General features: G+C 61.7%; 1 protein-coding gene across 4 annotated transcripts in view; it reads left to right on the top strand.

Moving 5' to 3' along the window:
- The first annotated feature begins 2,937 nt into the window (after positions 1 to 2,937).
- HTRA3 (HtrA serine peptidase 3) overlaps positions 2,938 to 16,397 on the top strand; it is a 29,718-nt gene continuing 16,258 nt past the window's right edge. For all 4 annotated transcript variants that reach the window (XR_013828088.1, XM_079919725.1, XM_079919724.1 and 1 more), the window contains exons 1-2: positions 2,938 to 3,452; positions 14,133 to 14,232. Coding sequence is in view for 3 of the 4 variants with exons in the window: in XM_079919725.1 (XP_079775851.1) it covers positions 3,068 to 3,452; positions 14,133 to 14,232 (485 nt within the window). In the remaining variant the exon portion in view is untranslated. The remainder of the gene's footprint in view (positions 3,453 to 14,132; positions 14,233 to 16,397) is intronic.

Genomic DNA, 16,397 nt, shown 5'->3' with positions numbered 1-16,397 from the left:
GACAGAGCACTCTGGGCCCAGGGCCAGCCATGCTCACTGCAGCCTCTGTGAGAAGGGCCTGCCTATTTCAGGCAAAAACAAAGGCAAACCCAGGGACTGCACCCCAGTTTCAGAGGGGAGAAGGGAAGCCACGGATGGGCCCTTTCACTTTGGGCCTCAGTTTCCCCATCTGTACAAGGGGAATAAATATCCCCTTTGCAAGACGGTTGTAAAGGTCAAATCAGGTGACCGTTGGGGGCAGTGTGGTCTTGAGGGAAGGGCGTGGACTGAGTCCCAGGCTGCCACACACTGTGAGCCGTGCATCCCAGAGCTTCCTTCAAGGATCGCGATACCCACCTCCCAGGGCAGCCGTGAATATGCCATCAAATCATGTGAGCAGAGCACCCGAACAGCCTCAGGGCCCAAGGACAGCAGGCGTTGTCCCGTGTAAACTGTAGAGGGCTGTGAGAGCTCTGGTCTGCAGCTGTGGCCAGCCTAGGACCTCTCTGAGACTCAGTTTCCCCACCTGTAGACAAAAGCTTTAGAAGAAATGAGCTCCCGGTCCCACCCAGGTCTCTGCTTTTCTGTGCACTGCAGCATCCGGCAGGGTTGGGTGTCTGGCATGCCGAGGCCCCCCAAGGAGCCTACTCTGGGTCCCCCAGGATGTCCTGGGCCCGTGGGCCACTCCCTCTGCCCCTCAGACCTGCACCCTCCTTAGAGGAGAGACAAACCAGGAGCCCTGGCCAGGGTTGGGGGAGGCCCAGACCAGCCCTGTGGTCCCCCACCCCTGGTATTCTGGGTTATTCCAAGAAAGGCCTGAAATTCTCCACATCTTCAAAGCAAAATGCATTTCCAGTTTTTCGAGGCAGAAGTGCATATCCCATTGCCCTTTGTCAAAGGGCCTTTTAGAAAGGGAAGACCCAGCCTCCTGCGGCCCGTTCTCCAGCTGACCTTCAACCCTACGCTCACGGCCACTGCCTCTCAGGGCCCCCAGCTCCCCTTCTGTACCCCAGCCTGAGCCACTTCCTCCAGCGTACCTGTCAGATGGGCCACATCCCGTCTAACCTCTCAGCAGTGCCCAGTCCTTCAAGGACGCCAAGGCCCTCAGGGAACAGACACAGTCCCTCCCCCCCACCCCTCTCCCTCCTCTGAGCCAGAGATTCCTAACCTGGGGGTCTGAAAACTCGGATGAAAACAAAAATCTTTATTTTCACCATCCCCTCCCTGAAGCCCAGCATATCCTTCCATGGTGAAGCAGGCCCAAGCCACAGGGCCCCTGCGACCCTGTCACCGAGAGGAACACAGGTATTCCCCCCATGCTGCAGCGGCTGCAGGTATCTCTAGACCCCCTTGTGCTCTGAAATCTGGCCGGGTGTCCCACTGCTGGCCAGATCTTATTCAAGCGGTTCACAGAGAAGCCACGTACACACCGTGGATCTATATGTTTAACTACCTGGAATAATCAGAGCATTGCTTCCCCTAGTAATGCCGTGCCGCTTGTTTTATGCATTTAAAAGACATCATTCCGAGTAGGGCTCTCCAGACTTCACCAGGCGGCTGAAGGGCCTGTCAGAGAGGGTACAGACCCCCAACTCCAGGGTCTGCACCCGAGGGCTTTCTCTGCCGAATGGGTCGCCACTCTGACTTGCCTTTGCTTGTGGACCCTTGGCCCAGGTAGGGCAGAGCTCCTGGCTGGACCCCGCCAGCCCCCAGGCCCATGGCCGCATCCAGACCCTGCACCCTCTTATTTATTTATTTGGCTGCACCGGGTCTTAGTTACGGCATGCAGGATCTTTAGTTGCGGCATGCAGGACCCTTAGTTGCGGCATACGGGATCTGGTTCCCTGACCAGGGATCGAACGCGGGCCCCCTGCATTGGGAACGCGGAGTCTTAACCACTGGACCACCAGGGCAGTCCCAGACCCTACACCCTCTTGAAGCTCACCTCCAAAGGAGGGTCCTGCCCTCTCCTCGGATCCCCACAGCCCTCGTCACGCTGATGACATCATGGTCACCCGGCTCTGGGCCCTCGGGCAGGGCCTGGGTCTGAAGTGGCTTTTCAGAGACCGTGTGCGGAATAATCAGGAGGGTGGAGCAGCCTCCCGGTCCCATGGGCCGACTGCGCGCAGCGCACAAAGTGCTTGCGGACATTCCTCCAACATCCGCTGCGTGGGACTCTCCCTACGTCCTATGAGGCAGCAAGTGCTATGCCTTCCCCTTTCCTGGAGAGGAAACTGAGGCACGGAGCTGTAAGACAACTGCCAGGGCCACAGAGCACCGAGGGCGGGGCTGCCCCCAGACAGGCCCTGTCCAGAGCCTGGGGGAGCACATCCTCCAAGCCCTAAAGCCTGAGGACAGGGGGTGGGGGCAGCACTTCCGGAAGGTCTGTCCCCAGTGGAGGTGGGGAGCCGTGACATCCATCCCTCCCGCCAACGTGGATTGGTCGGGGCCTGTCCTGAGGGCTTCCTGGCTGAGGAGGCCCGGGGGGAGGGGGGGAGGGGGGGGAGGCAGGCGGGGGGGAGGAGCCGGGACGGCCCATTTCTAGGAGGGGGAGGGGAGGGGGAGTAGCTGAGGTCACTGGAACTCAGCCTTGAACTCGGCTAGCTCAGGGATCCCCAGGGGTGCCGGAGGCCCGCACACTGGTGGCTTCTCCTCCCCAAGGCCCCTAGCCGGGGGGCGGGGTCGCAGAATATCCATCACACCGGTTTCCCAGACCAGGCAGGCCCCGCTTTCGGCCTCGGGTGGGTCCAGGCCCGGAAGGCCGGGCGGGGGCGGTTGGGCCGGGGCGGAGCTGGCGGAGGGGCCGGGCCGCCCCCTTCCAGCAAGGGCGGGCGGGAGGCCGGCGCCTTTAAACGCGGCGGGGCCGGCTACCCGCCACCGTCTGCCCGGAGGGAGCGGGCGCCTCCCCAGTGCCCCGCGTTCTCCGCGCCCCGGGCATGTCTCTGCGGTCCCGTCGCCCGCCCGCCTGAGCCGCCGGCGCGTGTGGCCGCGCTCCCGCCCGCGTTCCCTCCGTCGGCGCCCGGAGCAGCGGCCTCGGTGCGCCCCTGGCCGGTCCCCCGCGCTGCCGCCCGCCGCGGGCCCGTCCGCCATGCAGGCGCGGGCGCTGGTCCTGGCCGCTCTGGTCGCGCTGGCGCTGGCCCGGGAGCCCCTGGCCACGTCGTGCCCCGCGCGCTGCGACGTGTCGCGGTGCCCGAGTCCCCGCTGTCCCGGGGGCTACGTGCCCGACCTCTGCAACTGCTGCCTGGTGTGCGCCGCCGTCGAGGGCGAGCCGTGCGGCCGCGCCGTAGACTCGCCGTGCGGGGAGAGCCTGGAGTGTGTGCGCGGCTTGTGTCGGTGTCGCTGGGCGCACGCCGTGTGCGGCACGGACGGGCACACCTACGCCAACGTGTGCGCGCTGCAGGCGGCCAGCCGCCGCGCGCTGCAGCTCTCCGGGACGCCCGTGCGCCAGCTGCAGAAAGGCGCCTGCCCATCGGGTAAGCGCTCTCGGTCGGGCTGCTCCGCTGGCACTGCGGGGGTGGGGGGTGGAATGAAGCGGTCTCCTGGGGAAACAGGCTCAGAGCCGGGGCGGAGCCTCATTGTCCACACTCCCCGGGCACAAGTGATGGTTTCTTTGAGAAATCATCCAACCAGCCTTCCGGTCTTCCAGGTGGGGAAACGGAGGCTGGGAGAGGTAAAGTGCTGTCCCCAAGGTCACAGAAGTAGTCAACAGTGAAACCCGGTGCTCTCCTAACCATCCCGAGGGGCCTGGTCTAGCTCTACATCTCTCCAGCCTCTGGCCTCATCACAACTTACCCATGTTGTGTCTCCTTTCCCCTGGTCCCCATCTCCCTGCCTGCCTGGGTGTCGGATGCAAAGCGATCCTTCCTGGCCTTAAATATCCAGTCTTGATATTCGAGAGACACCAATTGAGTGACATGGGGTGTTTCCTTTCTTGTCTTGCCCTGCGCTTAAAACGCATGTCACCTGAGGGCTGTTTAGGAATGGGGAGCGGGCTTGTGGAGCCTCTGGACTGCTTGGAGCTCCGTGGGGACCGGCCGTCGGGGTAGGAAATTTCTCAGTCCCGTCACACCTTAGAACAGCCTCCCCTAACCTGGACTTGGCTCTGGGTTGCTTCTTGCCACACAGGTTGACCCTGTGGAAGAAAATGCTGGCAAACCCTACTGTGCCCTTATTTGTTTGGGGCACCTCTCAGGAACGCAGGCTCCGGCGTCGGTTCCGCAGGTGCTCTGAGTGCAGCAGCCTGCGCTGGGCCCGGAGTTCACGGCGCTGGAGTTGTCAGGCCGCGGTGTGTGCCCTCAGCCCGCAGCTGCCCACCAGGAGATGCTGACCGCCAGAACAGGCTCTGCCGTGGGGAGCACGGCTGCCTGGAGTGCCGGGAAACCTTCAGGGGTGAGGGGCCTCTAAGCTGAATCCCCAAGGATGGGGACACGCCTTCCAGGTAGCGGGAGGGTTAGGCTTTCGGGGAAGGGAAGACAGCATGAACCACCACGTGGGGCCCTGTGCCTATGGTGAGCCACGTAGCCCAGAGCAGTTGTTGTGCAGGGGAGGCGTGTGTGCGCGCGTGCACGTGTAGGCTTGTGAGAGACACCCAGGGCTGGGCGGCTTGGCTGGGACAGGACCACAAGTGGCCCATAAACGTCGTGTTTTCGGCTTCATCCTGTAGGCCAGGCTTCCCGAATCATGTCTGGGATTCTGAAAATAAGTGTCCTGTGGCCCCAGAGGTCTGGGAAAGTAAACGCCGGCCCTGCAGTGGGGGTTCACACTCCGTGTGAGTCCATCAGAGCTTCTGAGAAAACCTACAGCAAGGAAAGAGAAAACCCCACCAAACGATAAAACGCAGGGTTTCCCAAGAGAACTTCAACAGAGCCCTTTCCTGGCAGAAGAGGCGTGACCTCCTGGCACACCGGGGTTCCGGGGAGCCCGGGTTGGGAAGCGTTATGTGGGCTTAGCCATGATTGTACGGGAGAGCCATGGAAAGGTTTTAAGAGAAGTGAGGGCGCTGAGGTCAGCCTTGTGTTTGGATCGTGCCCAGGAGACCGGGAGCGCGGTGCCACTCGATGCCATGGAGATGGGCGTTATCATTTCTTGAGCACCGTCGCACCTTCTGACGTGGGGCTCGGAACCAGCCGCCTGGTGGGTCTGGGAGGCAGAGGGCTCAGGATGGGCCTGGCGCCTGCCCACTGCAGCTCGGTGGTGTCTGTGGTCCCCTTCCCAGTGCCAGCTCTCCCAAGTAGTGGGTGCTGTTAGAATCAGGCTCCAGGGTGCCGGGGATCAGCAGGGAGGTTGGAGGTGCTCTAGGCATTTTGAAACCTTTGTTCTTGACTGAGGGAGTCCACGTCTGTGAAGCACCTTCTCTGTGTGTCCCGCTGGCCGTGGGCTGGTAACAAGGCCCCTGTAATGAGGCAGACCCCATCTGTGTCCTGGAGAAACTGACAGTGGGGGAAACAGGAGGGTGAGAAGAGGACAGTAGCTCAGTGGCCACAGACAGACGTCTGTCCAGCACCTGGGCTCAGTAGGTGCTGTGGAATGAAAGGCTGGCCCACGTGGTGGGCGTCCCTCCTTGCATACCTCCAGTGATGATGGGTTCACTACCTGTCCGTGGAGCTCTTGTGTACTCCCATGTCTGTGCTAGGCAGATACCACACGGTGTGGGTGAATATCTATCAATGGAAGAGTAAAACCCAGAGAACTGTGTGCAGAGGGTCTGCGGAGAGCAGAGGTGTCCCTTTTCGCAGCCTCTCTGCCTACAGCTGCAGACAAATAGGCCTTCAAGCGTGCAGTTAAATCAGAATCTCAAGCCCTGGGCGGTTCACAACGTGGCATTTAATCATCAGCTTTCATCGTTCAGCCCCAGCGCAGGTGCCAACAGAGGCTCTCGGCTCTATTTACTTAAGCGCTTTGTTGGCTTTCGATTTTTAATCCTCTTAGCAGCTTCCTGGGGCCTTGTGGGTCTCAGAATTCTGCATTCAGGACTCATCAGGCATCCCCACTCCTCTCACTCCCCCTGCCCAGACAGCAGGGCTGAACTGCAGCATCTGGTAGCTCCTGGGGACTCGTGAAGAGCGAGGCGTCCGGCCAAGAGAAGCTTAAGGCCCGGGGTGCTGTGCAGCTGCGCTTTTCCCTCCAGGGCTTGGCCTGGGAAGCACCCTCGCCCTCCACGCTCACTGAGCTGGTCTGGAGGTGCACTGGGATCCCACAGCACCCCATCCAGTCTGTCTTCCCAGGCCTCTCCCCTTCCCATGCACCTCCACACGGTGGCCCGAGGGGGCGGGCATGAGACGCACGTCTCCCCAGCCCAAAGCCCTGCTGTGACTCTGGGACCACTGGCTCTGGGACCAAGCAGGACTTCTGATGCAGGCTGCAGGCTCAGTACGTCCTGGCCTCTGCAGCCTGCCCACCATCACCCCCACCAGCTGAGTCCTTGTGAAATCCCTGATCATCTGTGTTGTGAGGGACAGATGACAATGTGTGGAACTCAGGGGAGGGAGAACCCATCTCCGGGATGGGGAGAGACATAGATCAGGGAAGGCTTCCTGGAGGAGGTGGCATGTAAACAGCCATGGAGAGGTTGATGCAAAGAGAGCCTGTGCTGAGGAGGACAGCAGGAAATGCTGAGCAAGCTGGTGCCAGATGGAGGAGCTGTGAGGGTGACCCATCTTTAGGAGGTGAGGGACCTCTGAAGGCTTATGGGTAACAGGTTTACAGAGTGGGTACAGGGGCCCAGCTAGTGCGAGGCTGGTGCCCTGAGGAGGAAAAACTGATGAGGCCTGAGCTAGGGGGACAGCCGAGGGGGACAGGCTCCAGAAGCATTAGTATCTCATGACTGAGGGGGGTAGGGGGTCAGGGTGGGTGGCGGGGCCTCTCCTGGAGTAGCGGGTTCGGAGAGCTGTGGTCAGGTTCTGGCGGGGGACTCTGGCATGGAGGGTGTCTATGGGGCACGGGGTTCCGTGACAAGCGCCTGGCTGGTGAGTGGCCCTGTCCGTGTGTTGGCGGCAGTATTGCTCCGTTTGTGTCGTTGAGAAGGGGTGGCCTAGGTTTGGGACAGGGTAGCAGGCTCATCACCTCTCCAGGCTTTGGGGGCCCCGCCATGACCTGTGGGGCCCGTGGAGCTCCACCCCCACCCAACCCAAATCCAGGTCCGTCCTTGCCTTCAAGTCCACGTCCGAGGGGACCCAGCAGAGACGCCCAGCCGCTCCGGGGATGAACTGCCCTGCCTTGGTCACACTGCGAGCACTGTGCTGGGTGAGCTGGAGCAAGGGTGTGGCAGACCCACTGGCTGCGTCCACCTGGCCTGACACGTACGTACCTCTCAGCTGCCGGGAGCTCTGGGGAAATGAGGCCAAGCAGAGATTCACTTGGCCTCCTTGGAAGCCTGGGGTTCATGCAAACTGGATGACGGAGTAGCCAGCGGCTGACCAGGTGAGCCGGTGTGTCCTGCCAGAGGGTCTGAAAGCGGCCTCCTCCTGGGCCTGCTCTGAGGGTGAGAAGCCACCAGCTTTTACCAGGGTCAAGGGCGAGACCTTGTGCTCTGGGCTAAACACGCATCGTGTCTGGGTGTTTTCGTCACGGCCCTTTAGAAGAAAAGACTCATCAAGGTATAGCGGGCTACCCGAGGTCACCAGGTGGGGAGGGACAGCTGTGCTGAACCCGGGTCCTCCTGCCTGTGCGTCTAGTGTCCTGTACCCCGGGCAGGCCTCCAGCACCTTGAGGAAGTGGCCTCCCTGCTTGGTTTTGATAGGGGTGTTGAATAAACAGGTTGGAAAGAGAATAGAATCACAGACCCCTTGTCCTCAGTGTAGCAAAGATGTGGCCGGGACGTGTGGGTGTGTGCGCATCCCAAGCTGAACGCCCGGTCTGGCGCAGAGGGTAGCAGTGCACAGCCTGCCCAACTGTATTCTCTAGCCCCTCTAGCAAGTAATGGGCAGAGCCACAACTGAGACCCAGTTCTGTTCCCGGCTGCTCAGGGGTGAGTCCCAGCTCTACCACTTCCCGTGGAGAGACGCTGCAAGTCTAAGCTCTCCACGCCTCGGTTTCTTCATCTGTGAAATGGGGACAACAGATCCTCCTCACTGGGTCATTGACAATCAACGAGATAATGATTTTCAAGTGCTTTGCACGATGTAAGCGTTAATTAATAGGCGTTAGTGGGAATAAACCTAAATGTTGACAAATGGACGTATCTGACATAAGTGGAGTTTGTGAGAGGAAGGTGGGGCGGTGGAGGACGGGAAGGATCTGGAGGGCAGTGTTTGTGGAGCGGCTGCCACGTGCCAGGCCCTGCCCACGGGGGTTCCACTGGCCTCGTTCAGTACCCACGTCACAGCTGAGGAGCCTGAACCCAGAGGAGTCAGCTGACGGACCAGTCAGGGCAGGGAGGGCTTCCTGTAAGAGGAGAACCAGGGGCTGACCCCACCTTGGCTTCCGTGGCTTGGGCGGCCCTGTGGGCATCCCGGAGTCCTGCCTGGCCTGTGGGGCCCCTTTGACAAAGCCCAAACGAGCTGATAGCTGAGCCCTCTCCTCCACAGGGTTGGCTGCAGCCCCAGTGGGATTCACAGCCAGAAAAGCCAGGCTGGCCCCTAAGCTGAGGACCGGCCAGGGCTGGGCTCTTCTGGGGGTGGGACAGCCAGTCCCCCTGGCTGAGGACCAGCACGGGGAGAGAGCCGTGCCGGGGGTCAGGGGTCTGGGACCTGGCTGCAGGCCTTGGCGGGTCTCCTGACCTCTCAGAGCCTTTTTCCTCACCTGTAAAATGGGTGAAGATTCCTGCCCTGCAGAACTGCTGTGAGAACTCCCCGCTATCATCAGTGCCCAGAACCCCGGCTGGCGTGGCTCACGGAGAGGGAGTTCCGGCTGCAGCCCTCAGCCCTGGGTTCCAGAGACGGGAGCCTGGGGGTCGCGGACAGCAGCATCGCCCCTGGGGAGCTGTAACCGCTGTCTTTGGCTGGGGGGAGACAGTTCACTCGGGGACAGGCATGTTTTCAAGAAAAAGAAAAACACAGGCAGGGAGCCGTCCTGGGAACTAATCAGACCCGGAAGACGGCTCTTGGGGCTTTGAAGCCTGCCCCTTGTGGGTGATGGGTGGGGCCTGGGGTGAGGGCGAGAGGCCGTGGGGGAGCCCCTGGTAATTCCCCTGCTCCCCTGCTGCTCTCCGCTCACCACTGTGGGTCAGGGGCGCCCAGCCCATGGGGACAGTCTTGAAGGACAGGTCTGGGAGGGGTCACCAGGTGCCTTGGGTCCCAGACGAGTGAGCTCGGTCACTGAGCCCACTGAGTCAGGTCAGGCTCCCCAGGGGAGGTGAGTTGGCCTGGGCCTGGCGGTGCTGAGGGAGGGACTGATTACAAAGGTTTGGGGGGACACTCAGAGCACACATGCTTGGGGAACCAGAGCCGAGGGTACCGGGTCGGGGGCGTGTGGCAGTAGCAAGGCTGCACATGTAAATGGGACCTGGACACAGCCCTGCTGAGAGGTTGCCATCTGGCCTACAGGCTGTAGTCAGTGTTATGGACAGATGGGCGCAGCCTGGGACCTTGTGGGCACCTGCGGATGGCCCCTCCTTTCCCAGCTCTTGCCTAACTACTGGGTGATGGGGGGGCGGTGTCTTCTGATTGCAGGAGGCAATAGAAGAAGGGGCAGTGACCTCAGAGTTAGAGGAAAGAACTGGGTCTCGGTCCTGGCTCTGCCCGTCGTGTGCTGGACGGGTGATGCACACGGCTGTGCAGGTTGTGCACTGCACAATTCCAAGGGAGGTGGTCACGCTGTGATGTTTGTTAAGAATGGTCCTGGAGTTGTGCAGTACACAACCCGTGCAGCAGGATCAGTGGCCCTGTGGGGTGTCTGGGCCAGTCACTGTCCCACCCTGGGCCTCGATTTCCCCATCTGTGCCACGGTGGGCCAGTCACTGTCCCACCCTGGGCCTCGATTTCCCCATCCGTGCCATGGCAGTTGTGACTGTCCAGAGCTGACACATCATGGGTCCTCTTTCAGAGTCTGCCGCTGTGCCGGAAGCCCTGACACGCAGACATGTGGGAGGTGGAGCCCCGGGCCCCGCCTGGCTCCCTGCCAGCCCTTCTCCCCGTCCCTTTCCGCCCTGGCTGTGCCCCTTCCTCTTGCGGGAGGGCGCCACCGCTGGACACCTGGCCTTGTTTGCTTTGCTCTGTGTCGAGTCCTTCCTGACTAGAACTTCCAAAGCCTGTGGATTGCAGCTCATTTTTGAAAACAAACAAAAGAAATGCTAACAGCTGAGTCTGGTCAAGACTGACTGTTGACTTCAGAACTTTGGCTCCAGGACAGTGTGAGGGCGGGGATGGGGGTTGTCAAAACCCCCAAATAAACAGCGTCTGCCTCCCAGCCGTGGGGCCCAAGGTTTTCATGTGGAAAGAGGCAGTGGGAACCACGTCTTCCCTTCCCACTGATTCATGGGATGATTCATCTGTGTGTGGGGAAGAGGACCAGGGAGCAGGCCCTGCCCGCCTCCCACCTCCTCCCCACCACCCACCTCGCCAGCTTAAAGAGACAGGGCCTGGCAGGGCCTGTGTCACCCGCCGGCTGACCCAGGAGCTCCGCAGGGGAGCCCCAGGCCGTGGGGTCAGGGCGGGCGCGCGCTCTGAAGTCCATGGGACCTGGGGCTCTAGCTCCAGGCCTGTCTCCACCCTAAACCGTCTTTGTCTCTGGCCTGTTTCCTGGGACACACTGACGCTGCTCTTGTGAGGCTGCTCCCCCCAAAACCTGGTTAACAGGCTGAACAGTGTTCTCTGTGGTGGTGTTTGCAGGCCTACTGTGTGCTGGGCCGGATGGGGTCAAGCGGAGCATCCTCGTCCCTGGGTTAGGGTCAGGCCCTCCCTCCCGTGCCCCCTCTCAAGGGCTGCCTTGGGGGCTCACGTATGCTGCTTACAGCTGGGCTATCGGGGAATCCGGACATGTGTGTGTCCCGGAGGAGCTGGTGCCTGGGTGGGAGGTGAGCCCAGCCCAGCTTCCCCTCGGAGCTTCCACAGCCTGCCAGTCACCAGGGCCCTGCTGGGGATGCTGGGAAACACATCCCGCCTCTCGCCATCTCACACCCCAGCCCAGCTCACAGCCCGTCCAGGCCTTCCTCTCTCTCTTCTGTTTCTTTCTATAGCTAACTTGCTCACGGGAGGACATTTGGAGAATCCACAAAAGAAAACAAAACCACACGTGACTTCACCTCTGGCCCTGAAATACCCACCGTGAAATATTCTGATGTGTTTCCCGCCAGCCTTTGGCCTGTGAATACTTTCCAGAGGGTTTTCGTTTTTAAATCATGAAATTGAGGGTCACCTATTTTAAGTGATCTCTGGAGAGGCCACATTGGAAAGAAAAGCATCTGGTGGGAGGCCGCCGTGCCGTCCAGATCTGCGGGTGGCCAGGTCGGCTCCTCGGCCGCTTGGGCAGCTCGGGGCGCTCAGCCTGCGGGACCTGCGCTGGGTCAGCCAGGGGCTGGACAGACGCGCCTAGAGCTTTGGAGTCCCTGAGATCTGGGACGGAGTCGCGTGGCAACGCAGCCTCTTCTGATCTGATGTGTTCACCCCTCCTCTGTCTTATTCACACTGGGCCCAGCTTGGAGTCAGCCGAATCCACCCGTAGCTGCCCTCGTGCGTGAGGCTGTGTCTTTGCATCTCTGTTCCCCTCCTGGTGTGCTCTTCCAGGCCTGGATTAGGGGTGCCACTGGACTCCCCCATCTCACCCTGGGCCTCCCCTTGTCCCGTCACTGGTGACGCAGTGCTGTGCCTGGCTGGTCACTGTCCTGTCCCCAGCACTGAGCACACACACGGAAGGCACTCAGCATCCCTATGAGATTGAGTGTGGTGGGTGAGGCATTATGCTGGGAGCCCCAAGGAGGGCGGGAAGAAGACTGCCAGGGGGGCTGCCTGGAGGAGGTGAGATTTGAGCTGCATCCAGGACAGGCCAGAGCATCGTGGTAGGGAAAACTGGGGAGTGGTCCACGTGGGAATGGTGGGTGATGGAGCAGAGACTGGGGGTAAGTGGCCCCCACGGCTTACAGAGCAGGGAGGGGCGACACCTGGCCTCACCCACCTGGGCTTGCCCGTTCCAGCACGGCATGGTGGGCACGAGGCTTGGCCAGAGTAGATCCAGGCCTGGTGCCGAGTCCTCCCCACTGCCTGGGGTCCTCCGGGACCTTGGTGATGTGGGGATTGCCTAGCAGGGGAGCTTCTTGTCAGAGAGCAGAACCTGGAAGTCACCAGGGCCCTGCCGGGGATGGAAGGGGCAACAAGGTTGGTGGCTGGCTTCCTTCCCTGTGCCTTTAAGATAGAGCATGAATGCAGGTTCCCAGTGCCCTTGGGATTGGGCCGGCAGAGCTAGGCTCGGGCCCCACGGGCTAGCTGACAGGTAGCTTCTCCTCCAGAGTTTCAGGGAATAAAATTCAGGAAATAAACGTGCCTGACACCCACGTGTGCTGGGAGAGGCAGAGCCGTGGCCCGGCATGGGCCTTGCCCACAAACACAACCTCTGAATCTTAGACACCATCCCTCCACTGGGCTTTGCCTCTGGGAGGAGGGCTCTGGGCACGGTGGTCCCTGGCGGCCGCAGTTTGATCATCAGGGAGCCACGAGGTGGCCGGCAGTGGGCCACGTCTCCCAGCCAGTCTCCAGCCACCCGGATAGGCGGCCTTTGATTCAGGCTGACCGCAGGGGGCTGGGCCCGCCGTGCCCGGCGCCCACAGGCTGGTCGAGAGGCAGACATCGCAGGATCCGTGGGGTGGGCCCTGCTCGCCTCCCCGGACGGAGGAGCCCAAGGCAAGCTCTCCTCTGGGCCCCGAGTCCCAGCTCAGGCTTAATTCACAGTCAGGGCTTTGGGGGGCCACAGTGGGGAGGGGAGGGCCCTAAGGAGGGGAGCCCTGCAGCCCCTGTCAGGAGCCTGGTTCTCGAGCTGAGCCTCAGGTTTCCCCACCTTTAGGATGGAGCTGATGACCCCTGCCAGGGCTGCGCCCCTGGACAGCTGGGGAGATGAGTCGGGCTGCGGATGGGGACCGCATTTGTCCACGATGTTTATGCGGCACCTACTGTGGCCTTGCACCCTGCGCCTGTGCTGCACCCAGCCTGCTCCCTCCCGTCCCTTTGGAGAACCAGGAAAACCAGATTTTCTCTAGATCCTGATGCTCAGTCACTTCCCAGAGACCATCAAGAGACACCAGCTGCGAAGCTGGACCTTACGGGCCGAGCCCTCTTTGTTCGCCAACGTCAGGGAGCAGGGTGGGTGGTGGGCTCCCCCCAGCCCCTTCCACCCCTGCCGAGGCAGGGAGCATTACAGTCGGCAAGGCACAGCCTATTCCCACAGCTCCCTGGGGGATGGGGGCGGAGAGGCACCTTTGGTCTCACAATTCAGGTGAGGTGTCGAGGCCCAGAGAGGGTAAGTGACTTGCCTAAAGCCACACAGCTGGAGCTCAGTGGTGCTCAGCCCAGTACTCATTTCAGGCCCTGGGAGCCCTTACAAGCAGGGCTGGGCAGCGTGGGTTCCAGACAGCGCCGGTCTCTGGCGGGGACCTGGGAGACCCCAGCACGTGCCCGAACAGGGAGACCAGAGGGGTGTGGGCCTTGTGCCACCCACACGTCTCGGGCCTGTGGTCCTGGCGAGCAGCAGCTCCACTGCTGACGGCAGCAGAAATCTGAGCCGGCGAATGTTCCAGGGAAGGTCGTGAGCTGCCTGGTGAGCCAGCCTGGGGCCTGGCTAAGTTAGGCACAGATCAGGGTCGGGGCCCTGGCGACTCAGACAGCGGCAGCTGACCTGGCCCAGATGGGGGCCACGCCATGGCCAGGAGCGTGCAGCTCAGAAGGGACCACCCAGGGACTTCTGCTGTAACCTTGTCCAGCCACTGCAGTAGCCCAAGGCCTGGAGGGACAGGCCAGAGCTGGCAAAGGGAAGGGTCGATTTCCTCACGCCAGGACGTTGCTGTATCTGAGAGAAAGGGCAACGGCCCAGGGGGACTAGCCCAGATCCAGCCTGAGTGTCACGTCAGTGCTGTGTGGCCCGGGGCAAGTGTTCTGACCTCTCTGAGCCTCCTGGCCGGCCTGGCGATGTGAGATGAGGTAGCTCAGCATTAACCATCCGTGGGGCAAGTGAGCCCCCCTTCCCAGATGTCTGGGCCTCACTAAAGCACCTGGTTCTTCCTGCCAGTGCAGGTCTCCACCAGCTGACCAGCGCGCGGTACAAATTCAACTTCATCGCTGACGTGGTGGAGAAGATCGCGCCGGCCGTGGTCCACATAGAACTCTTCCTGAGGTACGTGGAGCCCCTCTCGCCCCTCCAAGGTCTCCCCCACATCTGCTGGGCCCAATGTAGACTCAGTTCTAGCATTGGGGGACAGCAGAAACCAGAGCGGGCGTGGGGTCCGGCGGGCCTCGCTCAGACTGCCGAGCTGCTGGTGCCCTTGCGGGGGATGCCCCCTCCCTGACCCCCTCACCTGAGGAGACAGAGAGCACCTCTCAGGTGACCGGGCTGCAGAACGAGCAGGTGCGAGGTCGGGGGTTGCTCAGGTGTCACAGGGGTACTGCAAACCGCTGGCTCCTGTGGAATCCTGAGGTCTAGTCCCAAATTGACTTATACCCCCCAAAGAGAAGACACGAAGAGCGTGACTTTTGTCAAATTTAAAGTGTTTCTTCCATCGGGTTTCCTAACCTTTTGGCCAGTAGCAGCCCAGATGAGACACACAGGGTCAGAACCCCACTCCATCCTGTTGGGGTCGGAGGCAGCGTGTGCCACGCTGCCCGAGGGGACGGTCACTGAGGCCTCGACCACGACCCCAGGGCCTTGCTTGTCTTCACAGCACTCTCCCCAAGTGGTGGAGGCCGGCCAGTGTCATTATGCCCACCTGAGGCACAGAGGACCAGGTGGCCCTGGGGGTTCCCAGGAGTGGGCAGAATTGCTCGTGCCCTGACTCCTGGCCCCAGCACAGGGCCCCCGGCTCGCCGGCTGTGGAGCTTGGGTAGTGGGAGCCCTCGTCACTGGGCAGGACTGCCCCCCATCTCTGGAGGGCAGGGACCGTGCTCACCGCTGAATGCTCCATGCGGGGTGGGGCGGGGGAGACTAATGGTGTGAGCTCAGCAATGTCGTCAGACGCCTGCGGTGTGCCCATCGCCGCGCGGGCTGCCTTTCCTACAGTTCCTATGCTGCTCCAAACAGCCCTGCCGTGTGCCCACCTCCTAAAGGAGAGGCAGAGACCAGGCAGCCTGTCCCTTAGCGCTGACAGCCTATGCACCTTCCCGTGAATCCGTAAGGCAGGCTCCCGCGTTCGCATTTTCTGGATGTGGAAACAGAGGCCCGGGGAACTGCCCAGGCTCAGAGCTGCAGAGCTGCCCCAAGTCTCTTGGACCTCAGAGCTGAGCCCATCCCCCTGCGATACGCTGACCCCTCACTGTCCTTTCCACGGGCCCCAGACCCTGAGTCGTGTCATTAAGGATATGACAACTGGACATGTGAGTGGCACGTCCCTGGCCTTGCAGGTGGCTTGGAGGGGACAGCGTCTTTCCAGAAAGCCCCAGGCAGCAGACCCCCAAACCAGCAGGGCAGGCGGTGATGCCATTTCCATGTCAGCCTTGGAGGCTGATGTCCGCGTGGTGAGGCCAAGGCGGCCGAGATCCCAGACACCAGAAAATCATGCGCCTCTGGCTGTGTCCCTGGAGCCGGAGAGGAGGCCCTGGGCTGCCTGGGGCCCTTCTGCAGACACTCGACAAATCCTACACGTGGCAGCCCCGCGGGGCTCAGGTGCGGCTGCCACTCAGGGGCCCACATGGAACGAGGCGGGGGCAGAAGCTGGTTGCTGGCGTGAGTGGACAGATGCTCTGGTCACCCTGCAGAGGGGCCAAGGGACCAGGCTGCCTGGTTCAGACCCCTGCTGTGCCCTTTCCCTGCCTGCCCCGGGCAGCTGGTTCATGTCACTGGTCCTGTTTCCCCACCTGCCTACCTTGTAGGGCAGCTGTGAGCGCGAAATGACTTGGTCCGTGGCTCAGAGGGAGCTCTTGGTGACATTAGCTGTCCCCGGTCCTGCTGATGCTGAGGTGGTGTTTCTGCACCTCCTAGAGACCCACTCCCCGGAGACGTCCCTGCCATCCCTGCTCCTTCCCTCCCGTTGTCTCTGCCAAGCAGCCTCAGGCCCCGATGATCTGCTCCACGCAGTCCCTGCCCTGGGGTCCCAGAGGCGACCGACCCCCCTCCCGGGGGGCGTCCCGAGCTGTGTCGGGCATCCTGGGAGCTGAGGTTGCTACTCTGAGGGCTCCAGCCGCGGCGGGGTGCTGTCCCCCACCAGAGGATGCTGACTCGGGCTCCATGCCAGCTGCATCACCTGTTCCATCCCATCTCACGGAGGCAGATGCTAAGGCCGGTGTCCCTGCCCTGCCACGTCCAGGGCTCCCCCTGTAGGCACGTGGCGTGGAATTCACGGAACGGAG

Source organism: Stenella coeruleoalba (genome assembly GCF_951394435.1).
Source record: "Stenella coeruleoalba genome assembly, chromosome: 4".
Classification (NCBI taxonomy): Eukaryota; Metazoa; Chordata; class Mammalia; order Artiodactyla; family Delphinidae; genus Stenella; species Stenella coeruleoalba.
The sequence above is the reverse complement of the archived record's forward strand: the minus strand, read 5'-3'. Positions and strand labels throughout refer to the sequence as shown.